Source organism: Emys orbicularis, chromosome 6 (genome assembly GCF_028017835.1).
Source record: "Emys orbicularis isolate rEmyOrb1 chromosome 6, rEmyOrb1.hap1, whole genome shotgun sequence".
Taxonomy (NCBI): domain Eukaryota; kingdom Metazoa; phylum Chordata; order Testudines; family Emydidae; genus Emys; species Emys orbicularis.
In genome coordinates this window covers 11,530,114-11,545,869 of record NC_088688.1, presented here as the reverse complement: position 1 = coordinate 11,545,869, position 15,756 = coordinate 11,530,114, and the positions used below count along the sequence as shown (strand labels likewise).

Genomic DNA, 15,756 nt, shown 5'->3' with positions numbered 1-15,756 from the left:
ATTCTCCAGAACATGTTTTATAACCTAGACTTGGGGTTTTATGAGATGAACATATAGAAGCAAATACAAACTATGTTGATCCCTTCTCTCTTTCCTTTCGGGCTGCTTGTTGGCTCAGAGAACCAATTCCTTTTTCATCTTTCTTCCCCTTCTCCTAGGCCCTTTACTAACCACAGATTTCTAAGCAAGAATGAAATTACATTAAATGAAACCCTTTCTCAGTCCATTATGGGCTTTTGCAGGAGGGTTTGGGGGAAGGGAGAGGAGTTGGAGTGGGGGTGGAGGGGATGGATGTTTGAGTCATTTCTTCCTGGAAGATGACAGGGTGGGGAGGGGAGAGCAATCAATGCTGGGTAAGATCAGTATAAAGCACACAAACCTGAATGGAATTCCTCCTCCTCAGTGTCATAGTAACCCCAGAAGACGTCAGAGAGCAAGCGAGCGCAGGGACAGGCTGAACGAGGAAACCGTTCAGCTGATTTGGTGACACACCGGACAAACAGCTTTACTCTCTGTTCTCTTCAGCCCAATTTCCTGCTGCGAAGGGCAATTCTGGTTGCACCACAGTTCCACAATGATTGGAATGGCTTTTGGGAGCTGGGGGAGGGAGGTGTCCTTTATCCTAGTACTGCCACAAGACCCTTTGCAGCTAGTTTCAAAACACATATGGGCTCAATTCTATTCACAGTTACACTGGGGTTACTCTGGCTTTACACAGGTGTAAATGAGAACAGAAGCTGACCCTCTATTTCCCCAGAGAGAGAGAGATGCATTTCAGATACAGGAATCCGGTGCAAAGCCATCCCCCAACAAAAATGCTGTGCACACCCTTCAGTTCTGTTCTTCCCACCAACATGCACTCCGGGCTAAGACAGGTATTAAGGAACATGCCCTTTCAATACAGCTCCAACTAAACTGATATCTGAATTACTGAAGGGACACATTCAGGGATTTAGCCCAGTTCTGGTCATGTGCAAGGGTGGTCACACAATCAGATCCCAGTCACGTTACAAATTCTAACCACCCTGCATTCGAATCAGGAACAATCTGATTATAACTGGGTCACCAAAGTCAGCTGGACTGTTAGTGAAGACAGCCTCTAAGTTTGTTTAGACAGACAGTATGGAAAGGGTCAAACTGTGTAAGAAACTTGTTTTATAGACCTGTTTTTTAACCTATGTTTTAAACATGCCTGCACCAGGCTTGGGCCCCCACCCACAGCCAATGGTTGAGAAACAGGCCAGATTCTCCTAAGGACATAAGAATGGCCATACTGGGTCAGACCAAAGGTCCATCTAGCCCAGTATCCTGTCTTCCGACTGTGGCCAATGCCAGGTACCCCAGATGGAATGAACAGAACAGGTAATCATCAAGTGATCCAGCCCCTGACGCGCATTCCCAGCTTCTGGCAAACAGAGGCTAGGGACACCATCCCTGCCCATCCTGGCTAATAGCTATTGATGGACCTATCCTCCATGAATTTATCTAGTTCTTTTTTGAACCCTGTTATGGTCTTGGCCCTCACAACATCCTCTGGCAAGGAGTTCCACAGGTTGACTGTGCGTTGTGTGAAAAAATACTTCCTTTGATTTGTTTTAAACCTGCTGCCTATTAATTTCATTTGGTGGCCCCTACTTCTTGTGTTATGAGAAGGAGTAAATAACACTTCTTTATTTACTTTCTCCACACCTGTCATGATTTTAGACCTCTAGCATATCCCCTCTTAGTCATCTCTTATCCAAGCTGAAAAGTCCCAATCTTATTAATCTCACCTCATATGGCAGCCGTTCCATACCCTTAAATCATTTTTCTTGCCCTCTTCTGAACCTTTTGCAATTCCAATATATCTTTTTTGAGATGGGGTGACCACATCTGCACGCAGTATTCAAGATGTGGGCATACCATGGATTTATATAGAGGCGACATGATATTTTCTGTCTTATTATCTATCCCTTTCTTAATGATTCCCAACATTCTGTTTGCTTTTTTGACTGCCGCTGCACATTGAGTGGATGTTTTCTGAGAACTATCCACGACTCCAAGATCTCTCTCTTGAGTGGTAACAGCTAATTCGGACCCCAACATTTTATATGTATAGTTGGGATTATGTTTTCCAATGTGCATTACTTTTCATTTACCAACACTGAATTTCATCTGCCATTTTGTTGCCCAGTCACCTAGATTTGAGAGACCCTTTTGTAGCTGTTCGCAGTCTGCCTGGGACTTAACTATCTTGAGTATTTTTGTATCATCTGGAAATTTTACCAACTCACTGTTTACCCCTTATTCCAGATAATTTTTGAATATGTTATATAGGACTGGGCCCAGTACAGACCCATGGGGGACACCACTATTTACCTCTCTCCATTCTGAAAACTGACCATTTAGTCCTACCCTTTGTTTCCTATCTTTTAACCAGTTACCAATCCATGAGAGAACCTTCCCTGTTATCCCATGACAGCTTACTTTGCTTAAGAGCCTTTGGTGAGGTACTTTGTCAAAGGCTTTCTGAAAATCTAAATACACTATATCCACTGGATTCCCCCTAGTCCTCATGCTTGTTGACCCCCTCAAAGAATTCTAGTAGATTGGTGAGGCATGATTTCCCTTTACAAAAACCATGTTGACTATTCCACATCAAATTATGTTCATCTATGTGTCTGACAATTTTGTTCTTTACTATAGTTTCAACCAGTTTGCCCGGTACTGAAGTCAAGCCTACCGGCCTGTAATTGCCGGGGTCACCTCTGGACCCCTTTATAAAAACTGGCATCACATTAGCTATCCTCCAGTCATTTGGTACAGTAGCTGATTTAAATGATAGGTTACAGACTACAGTTAGTAGTCCTGCAATTTCACATTTGAGTTCCTTCAGAAATCTTGGGTGAACACCATCTGGTCCTGGTGACTTATTACTATTCAGTTTATCAATTTATTCCAAAATCTTCTCTAATGACACCTCAATCTGGGACAATTCCACAGATCTGTCACCTAAAAATAAAGGCTCAGGTTTGGGAATCTCCCTCACATCCTCAACCGTGAAGACCAATGCAAAGAATGCATTTAGTTTCTCTGTAATGGCCTTATCGTCCTTGAGTGCTCCTTTAGCATCTTGATCGTCCAGTGGCCCTGCTGGTTGTTTAGCGGGCTTCCTGCTTCTGATGTACTTAAAAAAAAATTTTGCTATTACTTTTTGGGTCTCTGACTAGCTGTTCTTCAAATTTTTTTCTGGCCTTCCTAATTATATTTTTACATCTCATTTGCCAGCGTTTATGCTCCTTTCTATTTTCCTCACTAGGATTTAACTTCCACTTTTTAAAGGATGCCTTTTTGCCTCTCACTGCTTCTTTTACTTTGTTGTTTAGCCACGGTGGCTCATTTGGTTCTCTTACTATGTTTTTTAATTTGGGGTATACATTTAAGTTGAGCCTCTATTATGGTGTCTTTAAAAAGTTTCCATGCAGCTTGCAGGGATTTTACTTTTGGTGCTGTACCTTTTAATTTCTGTTTAACTAACCTCCTCATTTTTTGTGTAGTTCCCCTTTCTTAAATTAAATGCTACAGTGTTGGGCCGCTGTGGTGTTTTCCCCGCCACAGGGATGTTAAATTGTATTATATTATGGTCACTATTACCAAGCAGTCCAGCTATATTCACCTCTTGGACCTGATCCTGTGCTCCACTTAGGACTAAATCAAGAATTGCCTCTCCTCTTGTGGGTTCCAGGACTAGCTGCTCCAAGAAGCAGTAATTTCTCCTCTTGTTCACACTGATGTAAACAAGGAGTAACTGATTTTCACTGCCTCACCCCGGTATTGTCATTTACATCAGAATGGCAGGGGGGTTGATCCCCACTGTGCCCAGGAATCAATGACCACCCAAGGCATAAGCATCAGGCCCAGTGGATTTACACTGGGGTGAGAGGAGAATCAGGGCTAATGGCCTGGAAACAGGTTTAGCTGCTACAGTGTTTCAACACGATTCGCTCACTCATTTCCTACCTCAGAATGGCCGGACTCTCTCTCTCAGACTCATTTTGCAGTTTGACTGAATACCACTCGCATATTTTCTCAATGAGGGGAGAAAACAGGAATTTGCCACTTGTCTGCCTCTATTCTGTTGCCTGTCAGCATTCAGCAAATATTTCAATCATAGCCCTTTGCATGCTTCTAGCCCCTGTCATTTAACCTTTGACCCTCCCCGAGTCTAATCCACTGGCCTTTCCCTTCCAATCTTTACAGCGGAGAACTGACTACAGAGTGAGCTGGGGGGAAGGTGGGGAAGCTGAGGGCAGCCTCCAGTATTTCAATATTTAGAGAGAAAACAAATCTTTGACCACACTCGTAATCATAATTTAATTAGAGTCACAAAGAGGCGGCTGGGATTTCGCTTCCACGTTGAAAGATGATTAAGAAAAGTTACCACATTAAACAGGGAAGAAAGGCAGCCTTTATCTTGGCTCTCCTCAGTATGGCCTGCAGCATCTCCAGGCAGGTATCTAATTGTCTCTGGAGACTTCCTCTCCCCCCTCCCTGTCACAACCACCCTCTCGCAATCTCACATGTCATCAAGATTAGTAGCTAACAATTCTGCTGTCAAAAGCACGTGTGATGAAAATAATGCCCAGAGCGCAGTTTGTCAGTCTCTGGAGCTCCTGCTCAACTTGCATAGCGCAAGGCACGTACAGCCCGGAGGTCTCGATTCCCCTGTAATTCGGCTCGCCAAAAGCATCCAGAGTAGGTTTCCAGAGGCCACATCCAGCCTCCCATTGTATGAGAAATAGCTGAGCCTTCAGTCATGTGGACATTTTAATTGTTAACATCGGTATTTTGTTTCTCTCTACTGTAGACAGTTTGCTGTCTGTTATCTGTCCTTCATATGTAATTAATTGTGCTGTCTCTTGCCTCATTAGAAATGAACCCCCTTCCCCCAACCAATCAAGTCACAGTGTGCATTATTTAGGTTAAATCATGTTTAAGTAACTACATAAATAGTAGGTCACTTTTGCCTTTTGTCTAGGCTGAGACTGTTGCTTGGCTTGTTTCTCAACATGCCAGACCAGGAAAGCCTCTAACACTGGCGTCTCTCAAAGGGAAGCTTTCCCCAGGCACTGTCAATGCAGCATAAGGCAGTCCTGTGGGTTTGCTGTTTTTTTTAAGCAGTTCTCTCTTCTGGTTCAGAGCAGAAGGTTCACGTAGTATATAAAAGAAGAAGGTGCCAAACTTTAATAAGACAGGCATAAAAGTTAACGCACCAGAGCAAAATCCTGCTAAGCGGATGTTAATCGTTGAGCAAGAAACAATGATAAGGGAAGACATGCAGATTGTTTTGTTTATTTTTTTCTTCGTGTATTCAGTGAAACCATAATTTCACCTCAACACGAATGCGCACCCCCATTCCCCCCCAATTTCAGCAGAGGTTTTGCTGTAGCTAGGATTGAAATCTGCAAGCTACAGTAGAACTGAAAGACTTCAGAAATTCTCTCATATCAGAATAAATGGAAGTGGGCCCCTCTGTATATTGGTTAAAAAATAATCAAGGAACTGGGTGGACAGATTCAAGCAACATAAAAACCAACATGAATCAGGATCTTAAACTCAAACCAAACCTAAACCAAAAACTTTGAGCGTCAGAATCATTCACTTAGATTTTAAGATTCATTTACTCACATCTCTGCACTTCCTAGGTCAAATCCAAGGTTCTTATATAGATCAGGCTCATGTAAAACCCCCAGTGACATCAACTAACTTGAGGTCTTGAGGATTCAGTTACCTGCTGCCAGATTGGACCAACATGCTGACAGAGTGTGAACGGCTGAGCTCCTACCTGAATACAAGTAGGAAGCACTGGGAAATGCATGAGAAAGCCTGTTCTCCTGAGATTTCCAGCCCAGCGTTAGCATTTAAAGAGATTTGGATCATTTGGATAAGCTTCAGGGGAATCATATAAACTTTTGCATATTTATCTAACCAAGATCAACTATCGTCTTTGGCTTTGGCCATGATCAGTTATGCAACTTGACTAGTCAACCGTTTTAACTAATCAGATCAAACCCAAGGTGCTATATGTTATGTAGGAAGGTTCTGAAATGTTTGGGAGGACTTCAGGGTGAAAAATGCTGGATATATTTTAAGTATTGTTATATTGAACTAAATTACTGCTCATGAAAGTGTCATATTGACAGCCCCCAGAGATGAAGTTCTCTCTCTCCACAACAATCTCAGCACAGATGATGGAGCAAGATCCTTCCATACCACCTGAAACCAACAAATCTAAGCCCTGACACGGGAAGACCACCCTAAGGAACGACGCCGGTAGTTCTGTCTCCATGCCCATCTTGTCCTTGACCTTTCTACTAATGCTGCTAAAGGGATACCAACTAGGATAGTGGTTTAGGGGGAAATCGAGCTAACCTGAAGTCACTGGCACATATCACCATCAGGCACTGAACAGTAGTTATTCCTTTGTGTCTTTCACTCACTACTGACCTAGGACAGATTCAAACCCATGACCCATAAGTGAAAGGCATTGTTATAAAGTTACCAAGACGGTTAACTATTCAGTCTTCTTATTACCACTTTCTTGTGTGTAAGAACAGCCATTAGCTTATCTAAATGGCAGTCTTGCCTCCCATCTCCACCCGTTTCATCTTCATGATCAAGCAGATGCATCTTTGGGAATAAATGTTCAATTAACCCCTTACAAAGCTTTCCCACTTACAGGCAGACGATCACGAAATGTCCACAGCTTGGTTAGCCAGACTACATGGACTGCTTCACTGTGACACTATGAAAAAGGAAGGGAGAAAGGCAGGAAGAAAGAAAAACATGCAAGAGTAGGGGGTGGGGAAGACAACAATCAGAGATGTTCAATGGGAATGTCCAAAAATAACACAAACAGGATCTCCCTGCCATCTGCTCCAATCCTCTCTGAATGGCTTTCAAAGCAAAAGCCTAGCCAACCCCTGACAAACAAAGCACTGTGCATCACTTTTAATGGAATCCCAATACTGTGTCCCCCTTACACACACACCTTCCATACCCCTCCAGTTGCCAAATAAATGACAGTATGCAAAGAATTTGCTTCGGTTTGGAGGCTGAATAAACAGGGAATAATTTTGCAAGTGCTCCCATATGTCTCTGCTTCTCTGCTTACAATGGACACTAATAAGATTTGCCATAGCTAATTCATTCTTTCACACCAGTACCCTATTCTCCACCTTTCAAAAAAAATTCAAATTCTTTCTTCTATCCCACATGTAGTTTTTGCTTTACTTCCACACAGTAGAAGCACAAGTGTTTCCACAACAAAGCCCACCCATCACAAAACAGAATTTTCAACTTAGTTTAGACTCCAAACTTAGGTTTAATAATTGGTTTTACTGAAGTTAATGAGACTGAAAAGCTTTCATATTTATTCTTTTGATTTTTTAATTCCAGTAAAAATGATGGGGGGGCGGGGGCGGTAAAGGATGAGGATTTGGTGGTAAAGGGAGAACTGCAAATTCAAACCCAAAAGCGTTGTATTAGTGCATGTAAACCAGAAAGTGAAATTGACTCAATACAAAGGAAAATGACACCCGGGAGTTTTACATTGTCCCACAAAGCAAACAAATACTAGAAATGGTGAACAAATAAACACAATGTTTAAACTGTGATTGAATATAATTGATGGGGATTTTAGTAATCCAAGCAGATACTAGATACAGTACAATATGCTTGGTCACCTATAAATAAGTAAGTAGGTACAAAGGGGATGGGAGCCACAGAAATAGAATTTTTATTTTTGACAAATCTATAGAAAAACATTTAAATCCCACACTTTTTCTTTTTCTTTTTCACTGAGTTATTTTTAAAACGCCATAAGCACATTGCCATCAGAGATGATGAAACCCTTTTTGAAATCTGAGGACTAAATGACTTGAACAAACAAACTATTCCCCCCCCCCCGCTTTTCTTTCTCCCTTCTCCATCCCCCGCGAGTGCAGTTCTTGCCCCTCCCGCACCCGCACACAAATGGCCTACACATCAGAAAGGGGGATGGGTAAAGAAGGGCCAACAATTATTCCTCTATATGAACAAGAGGAACACGGTGGAGGAGCAATGGGGGTGGCTGGGAGGGGAATAACGACCCCGCTTCCCAGAAAGAGGACAGAGATTGCGAGGAATCTGGCACAGGAGTTAATTTGCAAGACCTCAGAATTGGGAGCAAAGGTCACACATAATCCAAAGGAAAGATATTTGGTCATCCGGAAGGTCAACACTTCACAGAGTCTGGCAGCAGCTGGACCCTCAAGCCAGCAGCCCCCCATGCCCACTACCGAGCCACCTGTAAAGCCAGCCATGAGGCAGCCAGGGCTGCTGGGAAAGATCTGTGACATGCCAAAGGCTAAAGAATGGATTGTTCTCCACAACGCCACCACCCAACAATATACATGCCCTGTCCAAATCCTCACTAGTGGTGTTTGTCTAGGTCCCCCACTGAGCGCAGCCATAATGAGGAATACCTGAAAATCCCGGTCACTATTGTTCTGCCTCTCACTGTCCCTTTTACAGCACTGGACTTGAGAAAACATCCTCTCCATACCACTCTGCTCATCTTTCACACTAGTACCCTTCACCAATGTCACTCTGTCCCCTGTTCTGGAAACCGTCCTCCTCCACAAAGCGAAAAACCCGCTTGTCTACAGCTGGGGGTGGTGCCACTTAAACGTCCTTATTCCCCTTGACCTCAGGGCAGCCTTGGACTCCGTGCAACTTCCCACCCTCATGGACCTGCCTTTTCAGCAATACAGGTCTGTCTCATCTTACGCGGGGGTTCCGTTCCGCGGTTAGCGCGTAAAGCGAAAACCGCGTATAGCCAAAACCCCATTGAGTTCAATGGCAGGCGAAATCGCCCGCACTACAGGTATAGTATTAAAACTGTTGTTTTTCTCTCTCTTTTTTTTGTTTTTTTTTTGTTTTTGCCGACTGCGTAAAGTTGAAATCGCACATGTTAAATGCGCGTAAGATGCGACAGACCTGTATAGGGAAGGAAGCACGGGCCTGTGGTTAAGACACTCGACAGGGACTCATGGTATGTGGCTTCCGTTTCCAGCTCTGTCACAGAGTCAGATCACCTCATCTCTTTGTGCCTGAGCTCCCAGTCTGTAAAGTGGGGATAACAACACTTCCCTACCTCCCAGGGGTGTTGGAAGGATTCATTCTTTAATGATGCTGAAATAGTACAGTGATTTTGCAGTGAGGGGGGAGCCACATAACAGTAAATAGACTAGACCAGAACAGGCATCTCTTGCACCTCTTCTTGTTCTGCTTTTTCCTCCCATCTAACTGCTCTCTTCCTGTCTCTGGGGGCAATCCCTCTTTTGCACGAAGACCCTCCCTGTATGGAGAAAGCAAAAGGAGGCGTCTAAAGCACATGTCTGACTTCTCCTTTTCCATTCTCAACTCATCCCTCCCTTTGAATCCCCTATACATAACCTTGGTGTTATTCTCACCCATTAACTTGCATTCCCCTCCCATGTCTCTGAGGCTATGTCTACACTTAAACCGCTCCAGCAGCACAGCTCCAGCACTGCATCTGCCTTGCTGGAACCCTTCAGTGTAGACACTCATTCCGGCCACGGGAGGGATTCTCCCATCGCTGTGGTTAACCCACCTCCCCAAGAGGCAGTAGCTAGGTTGACATTAGAATTCTTCCGTTGACCGTGTGTTCAGTTTAATGATGTCACTCAGGGGGGTAGATTTTTCATACCTTTGAGTGACATAGCTGGGTTGACCTAATGTTTTAGTGTAGACCTGGCTTTAGTCCCACAGATCTGCCTATCAGCACCTCTGCCATGCAACGCAAGGACCCCTCTGCCTCCAGCAATGCTGTGAATTTCCCAGAGCTCCCGAATCTTCACACTGGGCACAGTGCAGCTGCCTGCCTTCTCACCTGAACAAAGAAGAACTCCACTCACTCCTCGTCCACTTCAAGATCCATATCAAAACTGCCTTCCTTCCTTTGAAAGCCTTCCATCGATGTATTGCAGGCTACTCCAGGCACCTGTGTCTTTCTAACTCCTTTCTCATGCCCATCCAAACACTAGATTCCTTTTGGCATAAGCTTTGGCACTGTTTCTGCAAGAGCCTTCTCCCTTGCTGCTCCCACCCTCTGAAAGGGCCTTCCTATATCTTTCTGCCTCATCCACTATCTATCTATTTTCATATCCTATTTAAGAGCCCATATCTATACAGTGCATCATCCCTTTTCTGACCCATGCCCCCTCGCTCTTTTCACCCTGTAATTCAGCTAATTGTAACTATATTATTTAACTCTGTGATGCAAACTGTACTGTATATAATGGGTGTGAACTGCTATGAGCTATTTGGTCAGAGATGCTCATTGTTCTTAGAAGACATAGTGCCTAAAATGTGTCGGTACCCAAAATAACACAGCGAGGACTTTCATCAGCCAATAGGGCTTCAGAAGAGTGGAATGGGGGTAGGGGGGAGTATGTGGAGAGGGATTACTTTTCTACTTTTTCTACCCAGGGATTAACACATGGGTTTCAAACAAGAGGACTCCCTTCCCCAGCTGACAGCAGCAGCTGCAGCTTCAGACTCGCTCACACAGTGGCAGGGAATCGAATCAAAGAGAAAAGAAGAAAGAGGACAACCTTTCCTTGGGGAGTAGGAAACACAATACGAGCCCTTCTGAAACCCCTGCAAATACGGGCTTGATTTTAGTTTTTCTTTGGGAACAAAGGGAAATTGGTATTTTTCAAAATTCTTCTGAAAGCCAAAGCAGCAGATGGTTCATTCCATACATGGAGAAAGAAAGGGGGGGAAAAAACACCCTGCCAGGATACAGATCAGTGAGATGTGACGAAGATGGGCACAGTGGAATGGCCTCTGACCTGGGGATTTCACAAAGAGTTATGAAACCATGTGGACAAGATGCACTGTGTTGCCTGGTACATCTAACGTGCAGCTGCTGTTTACCATGATAACATCTTGGGCTTTATTAAAACAGAACAGGAGAAAGGAGAGATAGCTAGGTAGCTAGGTAGCATTTCCCTCTCATCTGTTTAGCAGCTCACAACAATCCTACACCATAATGTTTTAGCAGGGAGAAGTAAAGAAATTCTCCAGCTGAATCGACAGCATCGCAGGGAACGATTTTTTTTTTTTTTTTGCACTGCCACAATTTGGACATTAATCAGCATCCGCCCCACTTTCATGGGGTTTTCGCTGACACAAAAAGATTCATCTTTTTCTTTTGATTCTGGATGAGTCATTTTGTAAACTGAAACAAGGCGAATCAACAGCTTTTATGCTGGCTGCAAATACACATTAGCAAGTGAATTGCTGTAGCGAAACCCAGGTAGTGCAGACCTTTAGAACCACTAAGGGTGAGTTGTTGGGATTCACACTCCAGCATCCAAACCCCTCAGTCTAAGCCTTTGACCTTCCCTACCCCCACTCCCAGCTTTTACATCCTTTCTGAGAGATTGAGGCTCCTCCAATTGTAGTCAATGGCAAAATTCCCATTGATCTCTATGTTACCATGATCAGGCCCGAAGCCTTCGTGCTGCAGCCATCTATGCCTCCCGTGTGACAATAATTACTGGAGTCAGTGAACACTGATCCCCGTCAAGTCCAGTAAGGAAGAGAAATGGATCCATCCAGAGCACATTAATAACATTCCGTGAATCAACCAGGGAAGGCACACAGAGCAGCAATACGAGGTGCTCCCCCTCCCATAGGGCAGGTGTAGAACATGCTGAGGCCCCTCCCACTGAAGTCAATGGCAAAACTCCCCTTGATTTCAGTGGGGACCCATCATTCCCAGAGAGCTAATAGCCATTCCTGCCAGTCCCAGGAGCTGATCACCTGAACTCAGGTCCCTCGCATCATGCTGTCACCAATTCCCATTGTTCTCCAGATCCACAGATTGGAACCCCTTTTTTAAAATCAAGCCAGGCACAAGGGAATATAATTACAAGTAGTTGGATGAAATTAAGAGAGGAAGAAAAATGAGGCTGAATAACCGAGGGAGCGGAAGAAGAGGGGGAGTGATGGGGGGAGGTTCTTTCTAATGATTAAATCTATTACTGTAGAATAGTCTCCCAAGGAGAGTGATCGAAGCTCTGTTGAGAGAATTATTTAAAACTGTACTCAACTATATAGATTCTCCCATATAGATTACCAAATAAATCTCCTGCAATGGCAGGATGGGCCAAACAGGGCCGGCGCATCCATTAGGCGACCTAGGGCACTAACATTTGGGGGGCAGCGACCGAGGCGGCCGGATCTTTGGCCGCCGCCGTTGGGGGTGGGACCTTCCGCTGGCTAGGGCGGCAAAAAAGCTGGCGGTGCTCCTGGGGCCAGATAAACTCATCAGTTATTTTCAACTAACTTCTTTGACTGTGGTTCTAAGTAAAATGTCTCCCTTTTTTGGCTGGTGTTTGTTGTAGCCTCACAATAATTGTCTCATCTGGGAAAAGCTTCTGGTAATCTATGCTCTGCGACCTGTTTGGGTCAAGAGACCCACCACAGGGAAAGTCCTTCCAGCTGGAGGCAGAAAGATTTCTGGATGCGAGGGTAAGAGATGATCAGAGGTCACTCAGAGCTTTTCCCCAAGGGAACGTCATGACCCTGTTTTGCTTAGCTCTAGTGGGCAGCTTCCAACAAAGAGCATACCAGGAAATAAGGCAGGTCCAACAATACAAGCCCCGCTGAGAAGCCGTCATGCTCTCCCAGCACAAAAGGACTATTTTGTCATATACAGTGATATCAAATTTACTGAGAGAAAAGCCATTTAATAAACTGCCTATCAAGGTAGATTCTACCTTGAAGGACCAAAGAAGCAATTTCCCTCCGTATACTGCCCTGGACAGCTAGCTAATTGCATTACAGGAGTGTTGTCTTTTCCTGAAGCTTCAGGTACCGGCTGATGGTGGGAGGTGGGAACCAACATGGGGTGGACCAATGGTCCGATCTGTGGTGTCATATTCCATGCTCCACTGCTCAGACCTGAACCTCCTGAGAGAAAACAGAGGAGTCAACAAGAGCAGATAGGCCACTTCCTTTGACATTGCCACCCTAGCACCACATTGAATCAGATATCACTGGGCGAGTGAATATTACATGCCATCCCCCTAAAGGACGATACTCATCTTTTCACTGGTGTGGATCAGGAGTGACTCACAGAATCATCTAGTCCACCCCTCACCCCATGCTGAGGCAGGATTAAGTATATTTAGGCTATACTTGACAGGTGTTGTCTAATCCTTCCAGAACAGGGTTTCCACAACCTCCCAAGGTAACCTGTTCCAGTGCTTAACTATCCTTACACTTAGGGAAACTCTCTAATATTTTATCTAAATATACCCTGCTGCAAACGAAGCCAATTACTTGTTCTCCTACCTTTGGTGGGCATTTATAGATTCCAAGGCCAGAAGGGACTATTGTGATCATCTAGTCTGACCTTCTGTATAACACAGGCCATAGAACTTCCCTGAAATAATTCCTAGAGCAGATCTTTTAGAAAAACAGCCAATTTTGATTTAAAAATTGTTCGTGATGGAGAATCCAACATGAGCTTTGGTCAGTTGTTCCAATGATTAGTTACATTAACAATTTACACCTTATTTCCAATCTAAATTTGTCTAGCTTCAACTTCCAGCCTTTGGATCATGTTATACCTTTGTCTTGTAGATTGAAGAGCCCGTTATTAAATATTTGTTGTCCATGTAGATACTTATAGTTGTAATCAAGTCACCCCTCAACTTCTCTTTGTTAAGCTAAATAGATTGATCTCTTTGAGTCTAGCACCATAATGATTTTCTAATCCTTTAATCATTCTTGTGGCTCTTCTCTGAACCCTCTCCAATTTATCAACATGTACATGACGAACAATTGAGCACCATCCTCTTTATAACAACCTTTTACATATTTGAAGATTTATGTCCCCCTCAGCTGAAATCGGTGGCACTTCAACGATATAAAGCTAGGGCAGTGGGAGAATAAAACCCTTAAACATCTCAAGGAACTACCCACAATGACAGAAGAGTCTGAGAAGAGGATGGGAATGCGTATTTCTCGTTTGCTATTAATAACAGTCTCAAAGATTTAAGGCCAGATGGGACCATTCTGATCACCTAGTCTGACCTGCAGCATGCAGCAACCTCACCCCGTCATTTCTGAATCAACCCCATCAGTCCTCTTTGAGCTACAGCCTATTTTTTAAGCAACAGATTGATATGCACAGCCAAGGTTTCCAAAAGAAACTAACGATTTGGGGTGGCCAACGTGCAGCGTTTTTAAAGAGGACTGGTTTTCAGAAAGGTTGTGTACCCACCTCCTAAAAATCAGGGCTCTTTAAGGGGGTCTCAAATTGGGTACCCCAAAATTGAAGCACCCCAAATCACTAGTCACTTCTAAAATGTTGGGTATGGATTTTATTATGCATTTCCTCCCCTCCCCCATCACATTTCTTACCTGTAACTTTCACATATGACCTGGATTTGTCATTATGTCGGGAAATTATAGACTTGCTATATCGCTCACAATGGCCACAGGCTGCATTCATAAAGGACAAAAGACTCTGGCTGTGGAGGGGCCCGGGAGTCCTGCTGGAGTTGCAGGCCTGTCTGAGCTTCCATAATAAACTTCTGTTTTCAGAGGTCTTGTAACACCCAGCCATAAAAACTTGCTCCAGGCTAAAGCTCACAAGACAAGATCTCAACCGAGAAGTATTTTTAAATCTTTTTTTCTTTAAATACCATGGGGGGGGGGGGGAAGGGTGCAGAAGCATTCAAACTATAAAACAAGCACTGAATGCCTGACTAGGACACCCACAAGAGCAAAGGAGTTCAGAGGAAAGGCAAAAAGCTGCTTTACCCAGCTTGTTCCTCCTCTCCATTGCATACGCCTGATCTCTTACCTACCACTCTGTGGCAAATACACAAAGGTAGCAGGCCCTGCTCTCAAAGATGGATGATCTTGTGGTTAAGGAATTGGGCTGGGGTGAAGGAGGGCTAGGTTCAACCCCTGGCTCTATCACAGGCTTCTTGCGTGACCTTGGTCAAGTCACTTAAATTGATCTGTGCCTCAATTTCCCCTTCTGTACAATGAGGGTAACACTATTTCCTTTCTCCCACTTTTTTTTTTTTTCTAGTTAGGCAGTAAGCTTGGCAGGGTAGGGTAGGAGCTGTTTCTTACTCTATGGTTGCACAGGGCCTAGCATAACGGGCCCCAATATTAGTTGGGACCTTTAGGGTACATGTACACAGCCTGTGGCTGCGAGCCTCCCTGCCTGGCTCAACAGAGTTGGGCTAGCAGAGCTTGCACTACCACGCTAAATATAGCCGTGTAGACATTATGGCTCGGGCTGGAGCTTGGGCCCTGACGCCTAGGGAAGAGGTGGGCTTCAGAGACTGAGCCGCACCTTCAAAGCGCTGTCCACACAGCTGTCTTTAGCGCGCTAGAGTGAGTCCTACTGGCCCGAGTCTGCCGTGGCTTCCAAAACGCTGTGTCGACATACCCTTTCGGCACTGCCCTAATACAAATAATAATGCTTTTCGTTTCTAGGAGGGCCCTGTCAGATTCCCACTCACCCCGGCTGCCTCATATTAACGGAACATATGCGGAGGGTTTCAATTCAATATAAGCTAGAGATAGCGTTTCCCATACAGAGTCAGACTCCACTCCACAGTCTAGGGATCGTGTTAAGGAAGGAAGGAAAACACAGTAAATTCAGCCTGTATTTGA

General features: G+C 44.3%; 1 protein-coding gene across 2 annotated transcripts in view; it reads right to left on the bottom strand.

The window, feature by feature from the left end:
- SETBP1 (SET binding protein 1) overlaps positions 1-15,756 on the bottom strand; it is a 306,763-nt gene that overhangs the window by 282,275 nt on the left and 8,732 nt on the right. For both annotated transcript variants that reach the window (XM_065406939.1, XM_065406941.1), the window contains exon 3: positions 9,593-9,607. In XM_065406939.1, coding sequence (XP_065263011.1) covers positions 9,593-9,607 — 15 coding nt within the window. The remainder of the gene's footprint in view (positions 1-9,592; positions 9,608-15,756) is intronic.